Below are 23,435 nucleotides of genomic sequence, written 5' to 3'. Positions count from 1 at the left end.
CATTTTACCTGTAGTACTTAGGGGTGAAGAGGATAACATAGTAGAGACTGTTGAAGAAGTGTCTTGGGTATTGAATGTGTTTGCCACTGTACTGAAAATTAAAGTCTCTTTAGATGGACTTGGTGAGTTATTAAGAGTAGTTTCCGCTGAAGGAATAATTGGCACAGATGAAGCAGTAGATGGTGATGAACTGGGAATTGATTTTGCAGATGAGCTTTCTGTCAGAGTGGATTGTTCATGGGTACTACCTGCGATGGAAGTTACAGGTGTACTGCCAGGGCTTGTGGAATTAGGCTGAGATGTGGATGATTTGCTTGAATCCTTTTGTGTTGATGTTTGCTCTAAATTTGTTGTAAATACAGTCTGTGTTTCAGTATTTATATTACTTGAGGTACCGATGTTTGAGGAAGATAACAACGGGGATTCTGTTGATGAAGATGGTTTGTGGGTACTAGGTGCAGTAGTGATTGTACTTAGAATGGAATTGTCATTAGTGTCACTTGAAGATACGCTAGATCTAGTATCCATTGTTGGAGGTGATGACACAGGTGAAGTTGCAGATGGTGTAGAGGAAGTACTTGGTTTTGGTGATGTACTCTCTAGACCAGTTGATTGCTCATAAGAGCTGCTTGACTTGATAGCAGTTGTAGTTGAATGTCCAGGTGTGACTGCAGACATTAGAGATGTAGATGATTCACTAGATAAAGCTGGTGTTGGTGTATGTTCTGATGATTTTGAAGATGCAGTTTCTGCTGGAGTATTTGTAATGCTGGAAGTTTCAGTCAATGAAGAAGATATCATTGTAGATTCTTTAGATGAAGATAGTTCTTGGGTGCTTTGTGCATTCTCTATTGTGCTGGAAATAAACATTTCTGTTGAAGCAGCAGGTGATGTATTTAGACTTGTTTCAGATACTTGAGAGGTTGGGTAGTGATGTGAGGTTGTAAGTGATGAAGTAGAAAGGTTTGTTGTTGATGAGCTATCTGGGCTAGTTGATTGCTCTTGAGATCTTCTTGGTGTGATTGATGACAGAGTAGTAGTTTCAGATGTCACAGTAGAATCTTCAAATTTAGATGATTCATCTAAAACAGATTGTGTTAATGTTTGTTCTGAAGTTCTTGTAGATGCAGCTTCTGTTCCAGTAGTCATTTTACCTGTAGTACTTAGGGGTGAAGAGGATAACATAGTAGAGACTGTTGAAGAAGTGTCTTGGATATTGAATGTGTTTGCCACTGTACTGAAAATTAAAGTCTCTTTAGATGGACTTGGTGAGTTATTAAGAGTAGTTTCCGCTGAAGGAATAATTGGCACAGATGAAGCAGTAGATGGTGATGAACTGGGAATTGATTTTGCAGATGAGCTTTCTGTCAGAGGGGATTGTTCATGGGTACTACCTGCGATGGAAGTTACAGGTGTACTGCCAGGGCTTGTGGCAGATGGCTGGGATGTAGATGATTCGCTTGAATCCTTTTGTGTTGATGTTTGCTCTAAATTTGTTGTAAATACAGTCTGTGTTTCAGTATTTATATTACTTGAGGTACCGATGTTTGAGGAAGATAACAACGGGGATTCTGTTGATGAAGATGGTTTGTGGGTACTAGGTGCAGTAGTGATTGTACTTAGAATGGAATTGTCATTAGTGTCACTTGAAGATACGCTAGATCTAGTATCCATTGTTGGAGGTGATGACACAGGTGAAGTTGCAGATGGTGTAGAGGAAGTACTTGGTTTTGGTGATGTACTCTCTAGACCAGTTGATTGCTCATAAGAGCTACTTGACTTGATAGCAGTTGTAGTTGAATATCCAGGTGTGACTGCAGACATTAGAGATGTAGATGATTCACTAGATAAAGCTGGTGTTGGTGTATGTTCTGATGATTTTGAAGATGCAGTTTCTGCTGGAGTATTTGTAATGCTGGAAGTTTCAGTCAATGAAGAAGATATCATTGTAGATTCTTTAGATGAAGATAGTTCTTGGGTGCTTTGTGCATTCTCTATTGTGCTGGAAATAAACATTTCTGTTGAAGCAGCAGGTGATGTATTTAGACTTGTTTCAGATACTTGAGAGGTTGGGTAGTGATGTGTGGTTGTAAGTGATGAAGTAGAAAGGTTTGTTGTTGATGAGCTATCTGGGCTAGTTGATTGCTCTTGAGTTCTACTTGGTGTGATGGATGACAGAGTAGTAGTTTCAGATGTCACAGTAGAATCTTCAAATTTAGATGATTCATCTAAAACAGATTGTGTTAATGTTTGTTCTGAAGTTCTTGTAGATGCAGCTTCTGTTCCAGTATTCATTTTACCTGTAGCACTTAGGGGTGAAGAGGATAACATAGTAGAGACTGTTGAAGAAGTGTCTTGGGTATTGAATGTGTTTGCCACTGTACTGAAAATTAAAGTCTCTTTAGATGGACTTGGTGAGTTATTAAGAGTAGTTTCCGCTGAAGGAATAATTGGCACAGATGAAGCAGTAGATGGTGATGAACTGGGAATTGATTTTGCAGATGAGCTTTCTGTCAGAGTGGATTGTTCATGGGTAACACCTGCGATGGAAGTTACAGGTGTACTGCCAGGGCTTGTGGCAGATGGCTGGGATGTAGATGATTCGCTTGAATCCTTTTGTGTTGATTTTTGCTCTAAATTTGTTGTAAATACAGTCTGTGTTTCAGTATTTATATTACTTGAGGTACCGATGTTTGAGGAAGAAAACAACGGGGATTCTGTTGATGAAGATGGTTTGTGGGTACTAGGTGCAGTAGTGATTGTACTTAGAATGGAATTGTCATTAGTGTCACTTGAAGATACGCTAGATCTAGTATCCATTGTTGGAGGTGATGACACAGGTGAAGTTGCAGATGGTGTAGAGGAAGTACTTGGTTTTGGTGATGTACTCTCTAGACCAGTTGATTGCTCATAAGAGCTACTTGACTTGATAGCAGTTGTAGTTGAATGTCCAGGTGTGACTGCAGACATTAGAGATGTAGATGATTCACTAGATAAAGCTGGTGTTGGTGTATGTTCTGATGATTTTGAAGATGCAGTTTCTGCTGGAGTATTTGTAATGCTGGAAGTTTCAGTCAATGAAGAAGATATCATTGTAGATTCTTTAGATGAAGATAGTTCTTGGGTGCTTTGTGCATTCTCTATTGTGCTGGAAATAAACATTTCTGTTGAAGCAGCAGGTGATGTATTTAGACTTGTTTCAGATACTTGAGAGGTTGGGTAGTGATGTGAGGTTGTAAGTGATGAAGTAGAAAGGTTTGTTGTTGATGAGCTATCTGGGCTAGTTGATTGCTCTTGAGATCTTCTTGGTGTGATGGATGACAGAGTAGTAGTTTCAGATGTCACAGTAGAATCTTCAAATTTAGATGATTCATCTAAAACAGATTGTGTTAATGTTTGTTCTGAAGTTCTTGTAGATGCAGCTTCTGTTCCAGTAGTCATTTTACCTGTAGTACTTAGGGGTGAAGAGGATAACATAGTAGAGACTGTTGAAGAAGTGTCTTGGGTATTGAATGTGTTTGCCACTGTACTGAAAATTAAAGTCTCTTTAGATAGACTTGGTAAGTTATTAAGAGTAGTTTCCGCTGAAGGAATAATTGGCACAGATGAAGCAGTAGATGGTGATGAACTGGGAATTGATTTTGCAGATGAGCTTTCTGTCAGAGTGGATTGTTCATGGGTACTACCTGCGATGGAAGTTACAGGTGTACTGCCAGGGCTTGTGGCAGATGGCTGGGATGTAGATGATTCGCTTGAATCCTTTTGTGTTGATGTTTGCTCTAAATTTGTTGTAAATACAGTCTGTGTTTCAGTATTTATATTACTTGAGGTACCGATGTTTGAGGAAGATAACAATGTGGATTCTGTTGATGAAGATGGTTTGTGGGTACTAGGTGCAGTAGTGATTGTACTTAGAATGGAATTTTCACTAGTGTCACTTGAAGATACGCTAGATCTAGTATCCATTGTTGGAGGTGATGACACAGGTGAAGTTGCAGATGGTGTAGAGGAAGTACTTGGTTTTGGTGATGTACTCTCTAGACCAGTTGATTGCTCATAAGAGCTACTTGACTTGATAGCAGTTGTAGTTGAATGTCCAGGTGTGACTGCAGACATTATAGATGTAGATGATTCACTAGATAAAGCTGGTGTTGGTGTATGTTCTGATGATTTTGAAGATGCAGTTTCTGCTGGAGTATTTGTAATGCTGGAAGTTTCAGTCAATGAAGAAGATATCATTGTAGATTCTTTAGATGAAGATAGTTCTTGGGTGCTTTGTGCATTCTCTATTGTGCTGGAAATAAACATTTTTGTTGAAGCAGCAGGTGATGTATTTAGACTTGTTTCAGATACTTGAGAGGTTGGGTAGTGATGTGAGGTTGTAAGTGATGAAGTAGAAAGGTTTGTTGTTGATGAGCTATCTGGGCTAGTTGATTGCTCTTGAGTTCTACTTGGTGTGATGGATGACAGAGTAGTAGTTTCAGATGTCACAGTAGAAACTTCAAATTTAGATGATTCATCTAAAACAGATTGTGTTAATGTTTGTTCTGAAGTTCTTGTAGATGCAGCTTCTGTTCCAGTAGTCATTTTACCTGTAGTACTTAGGGGTGAAGAGGATAACATAGTAGAGACTGTTGAAGAAGTGTCTTGGGTATTGAATGTGTTTGCCACTGTACTGAAAATTAAAGTCTCTTTAGATGGACTTGGTGAGTTATTAAGAGTAGTTTCCGCTGAAGGAATAATTGGCACAGATGAAGCAGTAGATGGTGATGAACTGGGAATTGATTTTGCAGATGAGCTTTCTGTCAGAGTGGATTGTTCATGGGTACTACCTGCGATGGAAGTTACAGGTGTACTGCCAGGGCTTGTGGCAGATGGCTGGGATGTAGATGATTCGCTTGAATCCTTTTGTGTTGATGTTTGCTCTAAATTTGTTGTAAATACAGTCTGTGTTTCAGTATTTATATTACTTGAGGTACCGATGTTTGAGGAAGATAACAACGGGGATTCTGTTGATGAAGATGGTTTGTGGGTACTAGGTGCAGTAGTGATTGTACTTAGAATGGAATTGTCATTAGTGTCACTTGAAGATACGCTAGATCTAGTATCCATTGTTGGAGGTGATGACACAGGTGAAGTTGCAGATGGTGTAGAGGAAGTACTTGGTTTTGGTGATGTACTCTCTAGACCAGTTGATTGCTCATAAGAGCTACTTGACTTGATAGCAGTTGTAGTTGAATGTCCAGGTGTGACTGCAGACAGAGATGTAGATGATTCACTAGATAAAGCTGGTGTTGGTGTATGTTCTGATGATTTTGAAGATGCAGTTTCTGCTGGAGTATTTGTAATGCTGGAAGTTTCAGTCAATGAAGAAGATATCATTGTAGATTCTTTAGATGGAGATAGTTCTTGGGTGCTTTGTGCATTCTCTATTGTGCTGGAAATAAACATTTCTGTTGAAGCAGCAGGTGATGTATTTAGACTTGTTTCAGATACTTGAGAGGTTGGGTAGTGATGTGAGGTTGTAAGTGATGAAGTAGAAAGGTTTGTTGTTGATGAGCTATCTGGGCTAGTTGATTGCTCTTGAGTTCTACTTGGTGTGATGGATGACAGAGTAGTAGTTTCAGATGTCACAGTAGAAACTTCAAATTTAGATGATTCATCTAAAACAGATTGTGTTAATGTTTGTTCTGAAGTTCTTGTAGATGCAGCTTCTGTTCCAGTAGTCATTTTACCTGTAGTACTTAGGGGTGAAGAGGATAACATAGTAGAGACTGTTGAAGAAGTGTCTTGGGTATTGAATGTGTTTGCCACTGTACTGAAAATTAAAGTCTCTTTAGATGGACTTGGTGAGTTATTAAGAGTAGTTTCCGCTGAAGGAATAATTGGCACAGATGAAGCAGTAGATGGTGATGAACTGGGAATTGATTTTGCAGATGAGCTTTCTGTCAGAGTGGATTGTTCATGGGTACTACCTGCGATGGAAGTTACAGGTGTACTGCCAGGGCTTGTGGCAGATGGCTGGGATGTAGATGATTCGCTTGAATCCTTTTGTGTTGATGTTTGCTCTAAATTTGTTGTAAATACAGTCTGTGTTTCAGTATTTATATTACTTGAGGTACCGATGTTTGAGGAAGATAACAACGGGGATTCTGTTGATGAAGATGGTTTGTGGGTACTAGGTGCAGTAGTGATTGTACTTAGAATGGAATTGTCATTAGTGTCACTTGAAGATACGCTAGATCTAGTATCCATTGTTGGAGGTGATGACACAGGTGAAGTTGCAGATGGTGTAGAGGAAGTACTTGGTTTTGGTGATGTACTCTCTAGACCAGTTGATTGCTCATAAGAGCTACTTGACTTGATAGTAGTTGAATATCCAGGTGTGACTGCAGACATTAGAGATGTAGATGATTCACTAGATAAAGCTGGTGTTGGTGTATGTTCTGATGATTTTGAAGATGCAGTTTCTGCTGGAGTATTTATAATGCTGGAAGTTTCAGTCAATGAAGAAGATATCATTGTAGATTCTTTAGATGAAGATAGTTCTTGGGTGCTTTGTGCATTCTCTATTGTGCTGGAAATAAACATTTCTGTTGAAGCAGCAGGTGATGTATTTAGACTTGTTTCAGATACTTGAGAGGTTGGGTAGTGATGTGAGGTTGTAAGTGATGAAGTAGAAAGGTTTGTTGTTGATGAGCTATCTGGGCTAGTTGATTGCTCTTGAGTTCTACTTGGTGTGATGGATGACAGAGTAGTAGTTTCAGATGTCACAGTAGAATCTTCAAATTTAGATGATTCATCTAAAACAGATTGTGTTAATGTTTGTTCTGAAGTTCTTGTAGATGCAGCTTCTGTTCCAGTTGTCATTTTACCTGTAGTACTTAGGGGTGAAGAGGATAACATAGTAGAGACTGTTGAAGAAGTGTCTTGGGTATTGAATGTGTTTGCCACTGTACTGAAAATTAAAGTCTCTTTAGATGGACTTGGTAAGTTATTAAGAGTAGTTTCCGCTGAAGGAATAATTGGCACAGATGAAGCAGTAGATGGTGATGAACTGGGAATTGATTTTGCAGATGAGCTTTCTGTCAGAGTGGATTGTTCATGGGTACTACCTGCGATGGAAGTTACAGGTGTACTGCCAGGGCTTGTGGCAGATGGCTGGGATGTAGATGATTCGCTTGAATCCTTTTGTGTTGATGTTTGCTCTAAATTTGTTGTAAATACAGTCTGTGTTTCAGTATTTATATTACTTGAGGTACCGATGTTTGAGGAAGATAACAACGGGGATTCTGTTGATGAAGATGGTTTGTGGGTACTAGGTGCAGTAGTGATTGTACTTAGAATGGAATTGTCATTAGTGTCACTTGAAGATACGCTAGATCTAGTATCCATTGTTGGAGGTGATGACACAGGTGAAGTTGCAGATGGTGTAGAGGAAGTACTTGGTTTTGGTGATGTACTCTCTAGACCAGTTGATTGCTCATAAGAGCTACTTGACTTGATAGCAGTTGTAGTTGAATGTCCAGGTGTGACTGCAGACATTAGAGATGTAGATGATTCACTAGATAAAGCTGGTGTTGGTGTATGTTCTGATGATTTTGAAGATGCAGTTTCTGCTGGAGTATTTGTAATGCTGGAAGTTTCAGTCAATGAAGAAGATATCATTGTAGATTCTTTAGATGAAGATAGTTCTTGGGTGCTTTGTGCATTCTCTATTGTGCTGGAAATAAACATTTTTGTTAAAGCAGCAGGTGATGTATTTAGACTTGATTCAGATACTTGAGAGGTTGGATAGTGATGTGAGGTTGTAAGTGATGAAGTAGAAAGGTTTGTTGTTGATGAGCTATCTGGGCTAGTTGATTGCTCTTGAGTTCTACTTGGTGTGATGGATGACAGAGTAGTAGTTTCAGATGTCACAGTAGAATCTTCAAATTTAGATGATTCATCTAAAACAGATTGTGTTAATGTTTGTTCTGAAGTTCTTGTAGATGCAGCTTCTGTTCCAGTAGTCATTTTACCTGTAGTACTTAGGGGTGAAGAGGATAACATAGTAGAGACTGTTGAAGAAGTGTCTTGGGTATTGAATGTGTTTGCCACTGTACTGAAAATTAAAGTCTCTTTAGATGGACTTGGTGAGTTATTAAGAGTAGTTTCCGCTGAAGGAATAATTGGCACTGATGAAGTAGTAGATGGTGATGAACTGGGAATTGATTTTGCAGATGAGCTTTCTGTCAGAGTGGATTGTTCATGGGTACTACCTGCGATGGAAGTTACAGGTGTACTGCCAGGGCTTGTGGCAGATGGCTGGAATGTAGATGATTCGCTTAAATCCTTTTGTGTTGATGTTTGCTCTAAATTTGTTGTAAATACAGTCTGTGTTTCAGTATTTATATTACTTGAGGTACCGATGTTTGAGGAAGATAACAACGGGGATTCTGTTGATGAAGATGGTTTGTGGGTACTAGGTGCAGTAGTGATTGTACTTAGAATGGAATTGTCATTAGTGTCACTTGAAGATACGCTAGATCTAGTATCCATTGTTGGAGGTGATGACACAGGTGAAGTTGCAGATGGTGTAGAGGAAGTACTTGGTTTTGGTGATGTACTCTCTAGGCCAGTTGATTGCTCATAAGAGTTACTTGACTTGATAGCAGTTGTAGTTGAATGTCCAGGTGTGACTGCAGACATTAGAGATGTAGATGATTCACTAGATAAAGCTGGTGTTGGTGTATGTTCTGATGATTTTGAAGATGCAGTTTCTGCTGGAGTATTTGTAATGCTGGAAGTTTCAGTCAACGAAGAAGATATCATTGTAGATTCTTTAGATGAAGATAGTTCTTGGGTGCTTTGTGCATTCTCTATTGTGCTGGAAATAAACATTTCTGTTGAAGCAGCAGGTGATGTATTTAGACTTGTTTCAGATACTTGAGAGGTTGGGTAGTGATGTGAGGTTGTAAGTGATGAAGTAGAAAGGTTTGTTGTTGATGAGCTATCTGGGCTAGTTGATTGCTCTTGAGTTCTACTTGGTGTGATGGATGACAGAGTAGTAGTTTCAGATGTCACAGTAGAAACTTCAAATTTAGATGATTCATCTAAAACAGATTGTGTTAATGTTTGTTCTGAAGTTCTTGTAGATGCAGCTTCTGTTCCAGTAGTCATTTTACCTGTAGTACTTAGGGGTGAAGAGGATAACATAGTAGAGACTGTTGAAGAAGTGTCTTGGGTATTGAATGTGTTTGCCACTGTACTGAAAATTAAAGTCTCTTTAGATGGACTTGGTGAGTTATTAAGAGTAGTTTCCGCTGAAGGAATAATTGGCACAGATGAAGTAGTAGATGGTGATGAACTGGGAATTGATTTTGCAGATGAGCTTTCTGTCAGAGTGGATTGTTCATGGGTACTACCTGCGATGGAAGTTACAGGTGTACTGCCAGGGCTTGTGGCAGATGGCTGGGATGTAGATGATTCGCTTGAATCCTTTTGTGTTGATGTTTGCTCTAAATTTGTTGTAAATACAGTCTGTGTTTCAGTATTTATATTACTTGAGGTACCGATGTTTGAGGAAGATAACAACGGGGATTCTGTTGATGAAGATGGTTTGTGGGTACTAGGTGCAGTAGTGATTGTACTTAGAATGGAATTGTCATTAGTGTCACTTGAAGATACGCTAGATCTAGTATCCATTGTTGGAGGTGATGACACAGGTGAAGTTGCAGATGGTGTAGAGGAAGTACTTGGTTTTGGTGATGTACTCTCTAGACCAGTTGATTGCTCATAAGAGCTACTTGACTTGATAGCAGTTGTAGTTGAATGTCCAGGTGTGACTGCAGACAGAGATGTAGATGATTCACTAGATAAAGCTGGTGTTGGTGTATGTTCTGATGATTTTGAAGATGCAGTTTCTGCTGGAGTATTTGTAATGCTGGAAGTTTCAGTCAATGAAGAAGATATCATTGTAGATTCTTTAGATGGAGATAGTTCTTGGGTGCTTTGTGCATTCTCTATTGTGCTGGAAATAAACATTTCTGTTGAAGCAGCAGGTGATGTATTTAGACTTGTTTCAGATACTTGAGAGGTTGGGTAGTGATGTGAGGTTGTAAGTGATGAAGTAGAAAGGTTTGTTGTTGATGAGCTATCTGGGCTAGTTGATTGCTCTTGAGTTCTACTTGGTGTGATGGATGACAGAGTAGTAGTTTCAGATGTCACAGTAGAAACTTCAAATTTAGATGATTCATCTAAAACAGATTGTGTTAATGTTTGTTCTGAAGTTCTTGTAGATGCAGCTTCTGTTCCAGTAGTCATTTTACCTGTAGTACTTAGGGGTGAAGAGGATAACATAGTAGAGACTGTTGAAGAAGTGTCTTGGGTATTGAATGTGTTTGCCACTGTACTGAAAATTAAAGTCTCTTTAGATGGACTTGGTGAGTTATTAAGAGTAGTTTCCGCTGAAGGAATAATTGGCACAGATGAAGCAGTAGATGGTGATGAACTGGGAATTGATTTTGCAGATGAGCTTTCTGTCAGAGTGGATTGTTCATGGGTACTACCTGCGATGGAAGTTACAGGTGTACTGCCAGGGCTTGTGGCAGATGGCTGGGATGTAGATGATTCGCTTGAATCCTTTTGTGTTGATGTTTGCTCTAAATTTGTTGTAAATACAGTCTGTGTTTCAGTATTTATATTACTTGAGGTACCGATGTTTGAGGAAGATAACAACGGGGATTCTGTTGATGAAGATGGTTTGTGGGTACTAGGTGCAGTAGTGATTGTACTTAGAATGGAATTGTCATTAGTGTCACTTGAAGATACGCTAGATCTAGTATCCATTGTTGGAGGTGATGACACAGGTGAAGTTGCAGATGGTGTAGAGGAAGTACTTGGTTTTGGTGATGTACTCTCTAGACCAGTTGATTGCTCATAAGAGCTACTTGACTTGATAGCAGTTGTAGTTGAATGTCCAGGTGTGACTGCAGACATTATAGATGTAGATGATTCACTAGATAAAGCTGGTGTTGGTGTATGTTCTGATGATTTTGAAGATGCAGTTTCTGCTGGAGTATTTGTAATGCTGAAAGTTTCAGTCAATGAAGAAGATATCATTGTAGATTCTTTAGATGAAGATAGTTCTTGGGTGCTTTGTGCATTCTCTATTGTGCTGGAAATAAACATTTTTGTTGAAGCAGCAGGTGATGTATTTAGACTTGATTCAGATACTTGAGAGGTTGGATAGTGATGTGAGGTTGTAAGTGATGAAGTAGAAAGGTTTGTTGTTGATGAGCTATCTGGGCTAGTTGATTGCTCTTGAGTTCTACTTGGTGTGATGGATGACAGAGTAGTAGTTTCAGATGTCACAGTAGAATCTTCAAATTTAGATGATTCATCTAAAACAGATTGTGTTAATGTTTGTTCTGAAGTTCTTGTAGATGCAGCTTCTGTTCCAGTAGTCATTTTACCTGTAGTACTTAGGGGTGAAGAGGATAACATAGTAGAGACTGTTGAAGAAGTGTCTTGGGTATTGAATGTGTTTGCTACTGTACTGAAAATTAAAGTCTCTTTAGATGGACTTGGTGAGTTATTAAGAGTAGTTTCCGCTGAAGGAATAATTGGCACAGATGAAGCAGTAGATGGTGATGAACTGGGAATTGATTTTGCAGATGAGCTTTCTGTCAGAGTGGATTGTTCATGGGTACTACCTGCGATGGAAGTTACAGGTGTACTGCCAGGGCTTGTGGAATTAGGCTGAGATGTGGATGATTTGCTTGAATCCTTTTGTGTTGATGTTTGCTCTAAATTTGTTGTAAATACAGTCTGTGTTTCAGTATTTATATTACTTGAGGTACCGATGTTTGAGGAAGATAACAACGGGGATTCTGTTGATGAAGATGGTTTGTGGGTACTAGGTGCAGTAGTGATTGTACTCAGAATGGAATTGTCATTAGTGTCACTTGAAGATTCGCTAGATCTAGTATCCATTGTTGGAGGTGATGACACAGGTGAAGTTGCAGATGGTGTAGAGGAAGTACTTGGTTTTGGTGATGTACTCTCTAGACCAGTTGATTGCTCATAAGAGCTACTTGACTTGATAGCAGTTGTAGTTGAATGTCCAGGTGTGACTGCAGACATTAGAGATGTAGATGATTCACTAGATAAAGCTGGTGTTGGTGTATGTTCTGATGATTTTGAAGATGCAGTTTCTGCTGGAGTATTTGTAATGCTGGAAGTTTCAGTCAATGAAGAAGATATCATTGTAGATTCTTTAGATGGAGATAGTTCTTGGGTGCTTTGTGCATTCTCTATTGTGCTGGAAATAAACATTTCTGTTGAAGCAGCAGGTGATGTATTTAGACTTGTTTCAGATACTTGATAGGTTGGGTAGTGATGTGAGGTTGTAAGTGATGAAGTAGAAAGGTTTGTTGTTGATGAGCTATCTGGGCTAGTTGATTGCTCTTGAGTTCTACTTGGTGTGGTGGATGACAGAGTAGTAGTTTCAGATGTCACAGTAGAAACTTTAAATTTAGATGATTCATCTAAAACAGATTGTGTTAATGTTTGTTCTGAAGTTCTTGTAGATGCAGCTTCTGTTCCAGTAGTCATTTTACCTGTAGCACTTAGGGGTGAAGAGGATAACATAGTAGAGACTGTTGAAGAAGTGTCTTGGGTATTGAATGTGTTTGCCACTGTACTGAAAATTAAAGTCTCTTTAGATGGACTTGGTGAGTTATTAAGAGTAGTTTCCGCTGAAGGAATAATTGGCACAGATGAAGTAGTAGATGGTGATGAACTGGGAATTGATTTTGCAGATGAGCTTTCTGTCAGAGTGGATTGTTCATGGGTACTACCTGCGATGGAAGTTACAGGTGTACTGCCAGGGCTTGTGGCAGATGGCTGGGATGTAGATGATTCGCTTAAATCCTTTTGTGTTGATGTTTGCTCTAAATTTGTTGTAAATACAGTCTGTGTTTCAGTATTTATATTACTTGAGGTACCGATGTTTGAGGAAGATAACAACGGGGATTCTGTTGATGAAGATGGTTTGTGGGTACTAGGTGCAGTAGTGATTGTACTTAGAATGGAATTGTCATTAGTGTCACTTGAAGATACGCTAGATCTAGTATCCATTGTTGGAGGTGATGACACAGGTGAAGTTGCAGATGGTGTAGAGGAAGTACTTGGTTTTGGTGATGTACTCTCTAGACCAGTTGAATGCTCATAAGAGCTACTTGACTTGATAGCAGTTGTAGTTGAATGTCCAGGTGTGACTGCAGACATTAGAGATGTAGATGATTCACTAGATAAAGCTGGTGTTGGTGTATGTTCTGATGATTTTGAAGATGCAGTTTCTGCTGGAGTATTTGTAATGCTGGAAGTTTCAGTCAATGAAGAAGATATCATTGTAGATTCTTTAGATGAAGATAGTTCTTGGGTGCTTTGTGCATTCTCTATTGTGCTGGAAATAAACATTTCTGTTGAAGCAGCAGGTGATGTATGTAGACTTGTTTCAGATACTTGAGAGGTTGGGTAGTGATGTGAGGTTGTAAGTGATGAAGTAGAAAGGTTTGTTGTTGATGAGCTATCTGGGCTAGTTGATTGCTCTTGAGTTCTACTTGGTGTGATGGATGACAGAGTAGTAGTTTCAGATGTCACAGTAGAATCTTCAAATTTAGATGATTCATCTAAAACAGATTGTGTTAATGTTTGTTCTGAAGTTCTTGTAGATGCAGCTTCTGTTCCAGTAGTCATTTTACCTGTAGTACTTAGGGGTGAAGAGGATAACATAGTAGAGACTGTTGAAGAAGTGTCTTGGGTATTGAATGTGTTTGCCACTGTACTGAAAATTAAAGTCTCTTTAGATGGACTTGGTGAGTTATTAAGAGTAGTTTCCGCTGAAGGAATAATTGGCACAGATGAAGCAGTAGATGGTGATGAACTGGGAATTGATTTTGCAGATGAGCTTTCTGTCAGAGTGGATTGTTCATGGGTACTACCTGCGATGGAAGTTACAGGTGTACTGCCAGGGCTTGTGGCAGATGGCTGGGATGTAGATGATTCGCTTGAATCCTTTTGTGTTGATGTTTGCTCTAAATTTGTTGTAAATACAGTCTGTGTTTCAGTATTTATATTACTTGAGGTACCGATGTTTGAGGAAGATAACAATGGGGATTCTGTTGATGAAGATGGTTTGTGGGTACTAGGTGCAGTAGTGATTGTACTTAGAATGGAATTGTCATTAGTGTCACTTGAAGATACGCTAGATCTAGTATCCATTGTTGGAGGTGATGACACAGGTGAAGTTGCAGATGGTGTAGAGGAAGTACTTGGTTTTGGTGATGTACTCTCTAGACCAGTTGATTGCTCATAAGAGCTACTTGACTTGATAGCAGTTGTAGTTGAATGTCCAGGTGTGACTGCAGACATTAGAGATGTAGATGATTCACTAGATAAAGCTGGTGTTGGTGTATGTTCTGAAGATTTTGACGATGCCGTTTCTGCTGGAGTATTTGTAATGCTGGAAGTTTCAGTCAATGAAGAAGATATCATTGTAGATTCTTTAGATGAAGATAGTTCTTGGGTGCTTTGTGCATTCTCTATTGTGCTGGAAATAAACATTTCTGTTGAAGCAGCAGGTGATGCATTTAGACTTGATTCAGATACTTGAGAGGTTGGGTAGTGATGTGAGGTTGTAAGTGATGAAGTAGAAAGGTTTGTTGTTGATGAGCTATCTGGGCTAGTTGATTGCTCTTGAGTTCTACTTGGTGTGATGGATGACAGAGTAGTAGTTTCAGATGTCACAGTAGAATCTTCAAATTTAGATGATTCATCTAAAACAGATTGTGTTAATGTTTGTTCTGAAGTTCTTGTAGATGCAGCTTCTGTTCCAGTAGTCATTTTACCTGTAGTACTTAGGGGTGAAGAGGATAACATAGTAGAGACTGTTGAAGAAGTGTCTTGGGTATTGAATGTGTTTGCCACTGTACTGAAAATTAAAGTCTCTTTAGATAGACTTGGTGAGTTATTAAGAGTAGTTTCCGCTGAAGGAATAATTGGCACAGATGAAGCAGTAGATGGTGATGAACTGGGAATTGATTTTGCAGATGAGCTTTCTGTCAGAGTGGATTGTTCATGGGTACTACCTGCGATGGAAGTTACAGGTGTACTGCCAGGGCTTGTGGAATTAGGCTGAGATGTGGATGATTTGCTTGAATCCTTTTGTGTTGATGTTTGCTCTAAATTTGTTGTAAATACAGTCTGTGTTTCAGTATTTATATTACTTGAGGTACCGATGTTTGAGGAAGATAACAACGGGGATTCTGTTGATGAAGATGGTTTGTGGGTACTAGGTGCAGTAGTGATTGTACTTAGAATGGAATTGTCATTAGTGTCATTTGAAGATACGCTAGATCTAGTATCCATTGTTGGAGGTGATGACACAGGTGAAGTTGCAGATGGTGTAGAGGAAGTACTTGGTTTTGGTGATGTACTCTCTAGACCAGTTGATTGCTCATAAGAGCTACTTGACTTGATAGCAGTTGTAGTTGAATGTCCAGGTGTGACTGCAGACATTAGAGATGTAGATGATTCACTAGATAAAGCTGGTGTTGGTGTATGTTCTGATGATTTTGAAGATGCAGTTTCTGCTGGAGTATTTGTAATGCTGGAAGTTTCAGTCAATGAAGAAGATATCATTGTAGATTCTTTAGATGAAGATAGTTCTTGGGTGCTTTGTGCATTCTCTATTGTGCTGGAAATAAACATTTCTGTTGAAGCAGCAGGTGATGTATTTAGACTTGTTTCAGATACTTGAGAGGTTGGGTAGTGATGTGAGGTTGTAAGTGATGAAGTAGAAAGGTTTGTTGTTGATGAGCTATCTGGGCTAGTTGATTGCTCTTGAGTTCTACTTGGTGTGATGGATGACAGAGTAGTAGTTTCAAATGTCACAATAGAAACTTCAAATTTAGATGATTCATCTAAAACAGATTGTGTTAATGTTTGTTCTGAAGTTCTTGTAGATGCAGCTTCTGTTCCAGTAGTCATTTTACCTGTAGTACTTAGGGGTGAAGAGGATAACATAGTAGAGACTGTTGAAGAAGTGTCTTGGGTATTGAATGTGTTTGCCACTGTACTGAAAATTAAAGTCTCTTTAGATGGACTTGGTGAGTTATTAAGAGTAGTTTCCGCTGAAGGAATAATTGGCACAGATGAAGTAGTAGATGGTGATGAACTGGGAATTGATTTTGCAGATGAGCTTTCTGTCAGAGTGGATTGTTCATGGGTACTACCTGCGATGGAAGTTACAGGTGTACTGCCAGGGCTTGTGGCAGTTGGCTGGGATGTAGATGATTCGCTTGAATCCTTTTGTGTTGATGTTTGCTCTAAATTTGTTGTAAATACAGTCTGTGTTTCAGTATTTATATTACTTGAGGTACCGATGTTTGAGGAAGATAACAACGGGGATTCTGTTGATGAAGATGGTTTGTGGGTACTAGGTGCAGTAGTGATTGTACTTAGAATGGAATTGTCATTAGTGTCATTTGAAGATACGCTAGATCTAGTATCCATTGTTGGAGGTGATGACACAGGTGAAGTTGCAGATGGTGTAGAGGAAGTACTTGGTTTTGGTGATGTACTCTCTAGACCAGTTGATTGCTCATAAGAGCTACTTGACTTGATAGCAGTTGTAGTTGAATGTCCAGGTGTGACTGCAGACATTAGAGATGTAGATGATTCACTAGATAAAGCTGGTGTTGGTGTATGTTCTGATGATTTTGAAGATGCAGTTTCTGCTGGAGTATTTGTAATGCTGGAAGTTTCAGTCAATGAAGAAGATATCATTGTAGATTCTTTAGATGAAGATAGTTCTTGGGTGCTTTGTGCATTCTCTATTGTGCTGGAAATAAACATTTCTGTTGAAGCAGCAGGTGATGTATTTAGACTTGTTTCAGATACTTGAGAGGTTGGGTAGTGATGTGAGGTTGTAAGTGATGAAGTAGAAAGGTTTGTTGTTGATGAGCTATCTGGGCTAGTTGATTGCTCTTGAGTTCTACTTGGTGTGATGGATGACAGAGTAGTAGTTTCAGATGTCACAGTAGAATCTTCAAATTTAGATGATTCATCTAAAACAGATTGTGTTAATGTTTGTTCTGAAGTTCTTGTAGATGCAGCTTTTGTTCCAGTAGTCATTTTACCTGTAGTACTTAGGGGTGAAGAGGATAACATAGTAGAGACTGTTGAAGAAGTGTCTTGGGTATTGAATGTGTTTGCCACTGTACTGAAAATTAAAGTCTCTTTAGATGGACTTGGTGAGTTATTAAGAGTAGTTTCCGCTGAAGGAATAATTGGCACAGATGAAGCAGTAGATGGTGATGAACTGGGAATTGATTTTGCAGATGAGCTTTCTGTCAGAGTGGATTGTTCATGGGTACTACCTGCGATGGAAGTTACAGGTGTACTGCCAGGGCTTGTGGAATTAGGCTGAGATGTGGATGATTTGCTTGAATCCTTTTGTGTTGATGTTTGCTCTAAATTTGTTGTAAATACAGTCTGTGTTTCAGTATTTATATTACTTGAGGTACCGATGTTTGAGGAAGATAACAACGGGGATTCTGTTGATGAAGATGGTTTGTGGGTACTAGGTGCAGTAGTGATTGTACTTAGAATGGAATTGTCATTAGTGTCACTTGAAGATACGCTAGATCTAGTATCCATTGTTGGAGGTGATGACACAGGTGAAGTTGCAGATGGTGTAGAGGAAGTACTTGGTTTTGGTGATGTACTCTCTAGACCAGTTGATTGCTCATAAGAGCTGCTTGACTTGATAGCAGTTGTAGTTGAATGTCCAGGTGTGACTGCAGACATTAGAGATGTAGATGATTCACTAGATAAAGCTGGTGTTGGTGTATGTTCTGATGATTTTGAAGATGCAGTTTCTGCTGGAGTATTTGTAATGCTGGAAGTTTCAGTCAATGAAGAAGATATCATTGTAGATTCTTTAGATGAAGATAGTTCTTGGGTGCTTTGTGCATTCTCTATTGTGCTGGAAATAAACATTTCTGTTGAAGCAGCAGGTGATGTATTTAGACTTGTTTCAGATACTTGAGAGGTTGGGTAGTGATGTGAGGTTGTAAGTGATGAAGTAGAAAGGTTTGTTGTTGATGAGCTATCTGGGCTAGTTGATTGCTCTTGAGATCTTCTTGGTGTGATTGATGACAGAGTAGTAGTTTCAGATGTCACAGTAGAATCTTCAAATTTAGATGATTCATCTAAAACAGATTGTGTTAATGTTTGTTCTGAAGTTCTTGTAGATGCAGCTTCTGTTCCAGTAGTCATTTTACCTGTAGTACTTAGGGGTGAAGAGGATAACATAGTAGAGACTGTTGAAGAAGTGTCTTGGATATTGAATGTGTTTGCCACTGTACTGAAAATTAAAGTCTCTTTAGATGGACTTGGTGAGTTATTAAGAGTAGTTTCCGCTGAAGGAATAATTGGCACAGATGAAGCAGTAGATGGTGATGAACTGGGAATTGATTTTGCAGATGAGCTTTCTGTCAGAGGGGATTGTTCATGGGTACTACCTGCGATGGAAGTTACAGGTGTACTGCCAGGGCTTGTGGCAGATGGCTGGGATGTAGATGATTCGCTTGAATCCTTTTGTGTTGATGTTTGCTCTAAATTTGTTGTAAATACAGTCTGTGTTTCAGTATTTATATTACTTGAGGTACCGATGTTTGAGGAAGATAACAACGGGGATTCTGTTGATGAAGATGGTTTGTGGGTACTAGGTGCAGTAGTGATTGTACTTAGAATGGAATTGTCATTAGTGTCACTTGAAGATACGCTAGATCTAGTATCCATTGTTGGAGGTGATGACACAGGTGAAGTTGCAGATGGTGTAGAGGAAGTACTTGGTTTTGGTGATGTACTCTCTAGACCAGTTGATTGCTCATAAGAGCTACTTGACTTGATAGCAGTTGTAGTTGAATATCCAGGTGTGACTGCAGACATTAGAGATGTAGATGATTCACTAGATAAAGCTGGTGTTGGTGTATGTTCTGATGATTTTGAAGATGCAGTTTCTGCTGGAGTATTTGTAATGCTGGAAGTTTCAGTCAATGAAGAAGATATCATTGTAGATTCTTTAGATGAAGATAGTTCTTGGGTGCTTTGTGCATTCTCTATTGTGCTGGAAATAAACATTTCTGTTGAAGCAGCAGGTGATGTATTTAGACTTGTTTCAGATACTTGAGAGGTTGGGTAGTGATGTGTGGTTGTAAGTGATGAAGTAGAAAGGTTTGTTGTTGATGAGCTATCTGGGCTAGTTGATTGCTCTTGAGTTCTACTTGGTGTGATGGATGACAGAGTAGTAGTTTCAGATGTCACAGTAGAATCTTCAAATTTAGATGATTCATCTAAAACAGATTGTGTTAATGTTTGTTCTGAAGTTCTTGTAGATGCAGCTTCTGTTCCAGTATTCATTTTACCTGTAGCACTTAGGGGTGAAGAGGATAACATAGTAGAGACTGTTGAAGAAGTGTCTTGGGTATTGAATGTGTTTGCCACTGTACTGAAAATTAAAGTCTCTTTAGATGGACTTGGTGAGTTATTAAGAGTAGTTTCCGCTGAAGGAATAATTGGCACAGATGAAGCAGTAGATGGTGATGAACTGGGAATTGATTTTGCAGATGAGCTTTCTGTCAGAGTGGATTGTTCATGGGTAACACCTGCGATGGAAGTTACAGGTGTACTGCCAGGGCTTGTGGCAGATGGCTGGGATGTAGATGATTCGCTTGAATCCTTTTGTGTTGATTTTTGCTCTAAATTTGTTGTAAATACAGTCTGTGTTTCAGTATTTATATTACTTGAGGTACCGATGTTTGAGGAAGAAAACAACGGGGATTCTGTTGATGAAGATGGTTTGTGGGTACTAGGTGCAGTAGTGATTGTACTTAGAATGGAATTGTCATTAGTGTCACTTGAAGATACGCTAGATCTAGTATCCATTGTTGGAGGTGATGACACAGGTGAAGTTGCAGATGGTGTAGAGGAAGTACTTGGTTTTGGTGATGTACTCTCTAGACCAGTTGATTGCTCATAAGAGCTACTTGACTTGATAGCAGTTGTAGTTGAATGTCCAGGTGTGACTGCAGACATTAGAGATGTAGATGATTCACTAGATAAAGCTGGTGTTGGTGTATGTTCTGATGATTTTGAAGATGCAGTTTCTGCTGGAGTATTTGTAATGCTGGAAGTTTCAGTCAATGAAGAAGATATCATTGTAGATTCTTTAGATGAAGATAGTTCTTGGGTGCTTTGTGCATTCTCTATTGTGCTGGAAATAAACATTTCTGTTGAAGCAGCAGGTGATGTATTTAGACTTGTTTCAGATACTTGAGAGGTTGGGTAGTGATGTGAGGTTGTAAGTGATGAAGTAGAAAGGTTTGTTGTTGATGAGCTATCTGGGCTAGTTGATTGCTCTTGAGATCTTCTTGGTGTGATGGATGACAGAGTAGTAGTTTCAGATGTCACAGTAGAATCTTCAAATTTAGATGATTCATCTAAAACAGATTGTGTTAATGTTTGTTCTGAAGTTCTTGTAGATGCAGCTTCTGTTCCAGTAGTCATTTTACCTGTAGTACTTAGGGGTGAAGAGGATAACATAGTAGAGACTGTTGAAGAAGTGTCTTGGATATTGAATGTGTTTGCCACTGTACTGAAAATTAAAGTCTCTTTAGATGGACTTGGTGAGTTATTAAGAGTAGTTTCCGCTGAAGGAATAATTGGCACAGATGAAGCAGTAGATGGTGATGAACTGGGAATTGATTTTGCAGACGAGCTTTCTGTCAGAGTGGAATGTTCATGGGTAACACCTGCGATGGAAGTTACAGGTGTACTGCCAGGGCTTGTGGCAGATGGCTGGGATGTAGATGATTCGCTTGAATCCTTTTGTGTTGATGTTTGCTCTAAATTTGTTGTAAATATAGTCTGTGTTTCAGTATTTATATTACTTGAGGTACCGATGTTTGAGGAAGATAACAACGGGGATTCTGTTGATGAAGATGGTTTGTGGGTACTAGGTGCAGTAGTGATTGTACTTAGAATGGAATTGTCATTAGTGTCACTTGAAGATACGCTAGATCTAGTATCCATTGTTGGAGGTGATGACACAGGTGAAGTTGCAGATGGTGTAGAGGAAGTACTTGGTTTTGGTGATGTACTCTCTAGACCAGTTGATTGCTCATAAGAGCTACTTGACTTGATAGCAGTTGTAGTTGAATGTCCAGGTGTGACTGCAGACATTAGAGATGTAGATGATTCACTAGATAAAGCTGGTGTTGGTGTATGTTCTGATGATTTTGAAGATGCAGTTTCTGCTGGAGTATTTGTAATGCTGGAAGTTTCAGTCAATGAAGAAGATATCATTGTAGATTCTTTAGATGAAGATAGTTCTTGGGTGCTTTGTGCATTCTCTATTGTGCTGGAAATAAACATTTCTGTTGAAGCAGCAGGTGATGTATTTAGACTTGTTTCAGATACTTGAGAGGTTGGGTAGTGATGTGAGGTTGTAAGTGATGAAGTAGAAATGTTTGTTGTTGATGAGCTATCTGGGCTAGTTGATTGCTCTTGAGTTCTACTTGGTGTGATGGATGACAGAGTAGTAGTTTCAGATGTCACAGTAGAATCTTCAAATTTAGATGATTCATCTAAAACAGATTGTGTTAATGTTTGTTCTGAAGTTCTTGTAGATGCAGCTTCTGTTCCAGTAGTCATTTTACCTGTAGTACTTAGGGGTGAAGAGGATAACATAGTAGAGACTGTTGAAGAAGTGTCTTGGGTATTGAATGTGTTTGCCACTGTACTGAAAATTAAAGTCTCTTTAGATGGACTTGGTGAGTTATTAAGAGTAGTTTCCGCTGAAGGAATAATTGGCACAGATGAAGCAGTAGATGGTGATGAACTGGGAATTGATTTTGCAGATGAGCTTTCTGTCAGAGTGGATTGTTCATGGGTACTACCTGCGATGGAAGTTACAGGTGTACTGCCAGGGCTTGTGGCAGATGGCTGGGATGTAGATGATTCGCTTGAATCCTTTTGTGTTGATGTTTGCTCTAAATTTGTTGTAAATACAGTCTGTGTTTCAGTATTTATATTACTTGAGGTACCGATGTTTGAGGAAGATAACAACGGGGATTCTGTTGATGAAGATGGTTTGTGGGTACTAGGTGCAGTAGTGATTGTACTTAGAATGGAATTGTCATTAGTGTCACTTGAAGATACGCTAGATCTAGTATCCATTGTTGGAGGTGATGACACAGGTGAAGTTGCAGATGGTGTAGAGGAAGTACTTGGTTTTGGTGATGTACTCTCTAGACCAGTTGTTTGCTCATAAGAGCTACTTGACTTGATAGAAGTTGTAGTTGAATGTCCAGGTGTGACTGCAGACATTAGAGATGTAGATGATTCACTAGATAAAGCTGGTGTTGGTGTATGTTCTGAGGATTTTGAAGATGCAGTTTCTGCTGGAGTATTTGTAATGCTGGAAGTTTCAGTCAATGAAGAAGATATCATTGTAGATTCTTTAGATGAAGATAGTTCTTGGGTGCTTTGTGCATTCTCTATTGTGCTGGAAATAAACATTTCTGTTGAAGCAGCAGGTGATGTATTTAGACTTGTTTCAGATACTTGAGAGGTTGGGTAGTGATGTGAGGTTGTAAGTGATGAAGTAGAAATGTTTGCTGTTGATGAGCTCTCTGAGCTAGTTGATTGCTCTGAAATTTGTTTAGATATAGATTGTATTTCAGTTCTCATGTTGCTTGAATCCGTAAGCAGTACGGTAGATGAAAAGTCTGTCTGTAGAACTGAGTTTTGAGTTTCAGTTATTGAACTTAGTGTGCTTGTATTTTCTTTATTTTTATTAGAACTCTTTGAAGTCTCTAATATTGATGGTGACATTGATTGGATTGTAGATGGCACATAAATATCTGTTGAGGTAGATTGTTCATAAGTGCTATTTGATATAATGGTCACTGCAGATGTAGTTGCTGCAGATTCACTTTGACTCAGTTCGGTGATTACAGTCGATGGCGTTTGGATTGTGTCATTCTGCGCTGACTTCTTTGAACTTATTGTTGAAACGTTGGGTGTTTCTGTTGATGCTCTCAGAGTAGAATTTCTTTTTGAGGTTGTAAGAAATGATAACACTCCATCCGTCGTTAATGTGATGGATACCGTTTTATAGTCCATAATTCCACTGGTCTGATCTATGGGATTTGGAGAGCTAGTTCTTTGAGAGGCAAAAGTTGATGCTGTTAAACTATTGTCATTTATTAGCATTTTACTAGAGAAAGTGAGTGACTCAGGTGGACTGTTTTCTGCTATATTTGCAGTAGTTTCACTTGTGCTATATGTTGGCTCCAGAGTACTGTCTGGTGATGGTTGTG

General features: G+C 39.1%; 1 protein-coding gene across 1 annotated transcript in view; it reads right to left on the bottom strand.

Annotated features, from left to right (window-relative positions):
- The window catches only part of LOC134965330 (mucin-3B-like), a 133,878-nt gene that overhangs the window by 33,580 nt on the left and 76,863 nt on the right, over positions 1 to 23,435 (bottom strand). Inside the window, exon 5 of the mRNA XM_063941803.1 lies at positions 9 to 23,435. Coding sequence (XP_063797873.1) covers positions 9 to 23,435 — 23,427 coding nt within the window. The remainder of the gene's footprint in view (positions 1 to 8) is intronic.

This window comes from Pseudophryne corroboree, chromosome 10 (genome assembly GCF_028390025.1).
Source record: "Pseudophryne corroboree isolate aPseCor3 chromosome 10, aPseCor3.hap2, whole genome shotgun sequence".
NCBI lineage: Eukaryota > Metazoa > Chordata > Amphibia > Anura > Myobatrachidae > Pseudophryne > Pseudophryne corroboree.
This window is presented reverse-complemented; position numbering and strand designations above follow the sequence as displayed.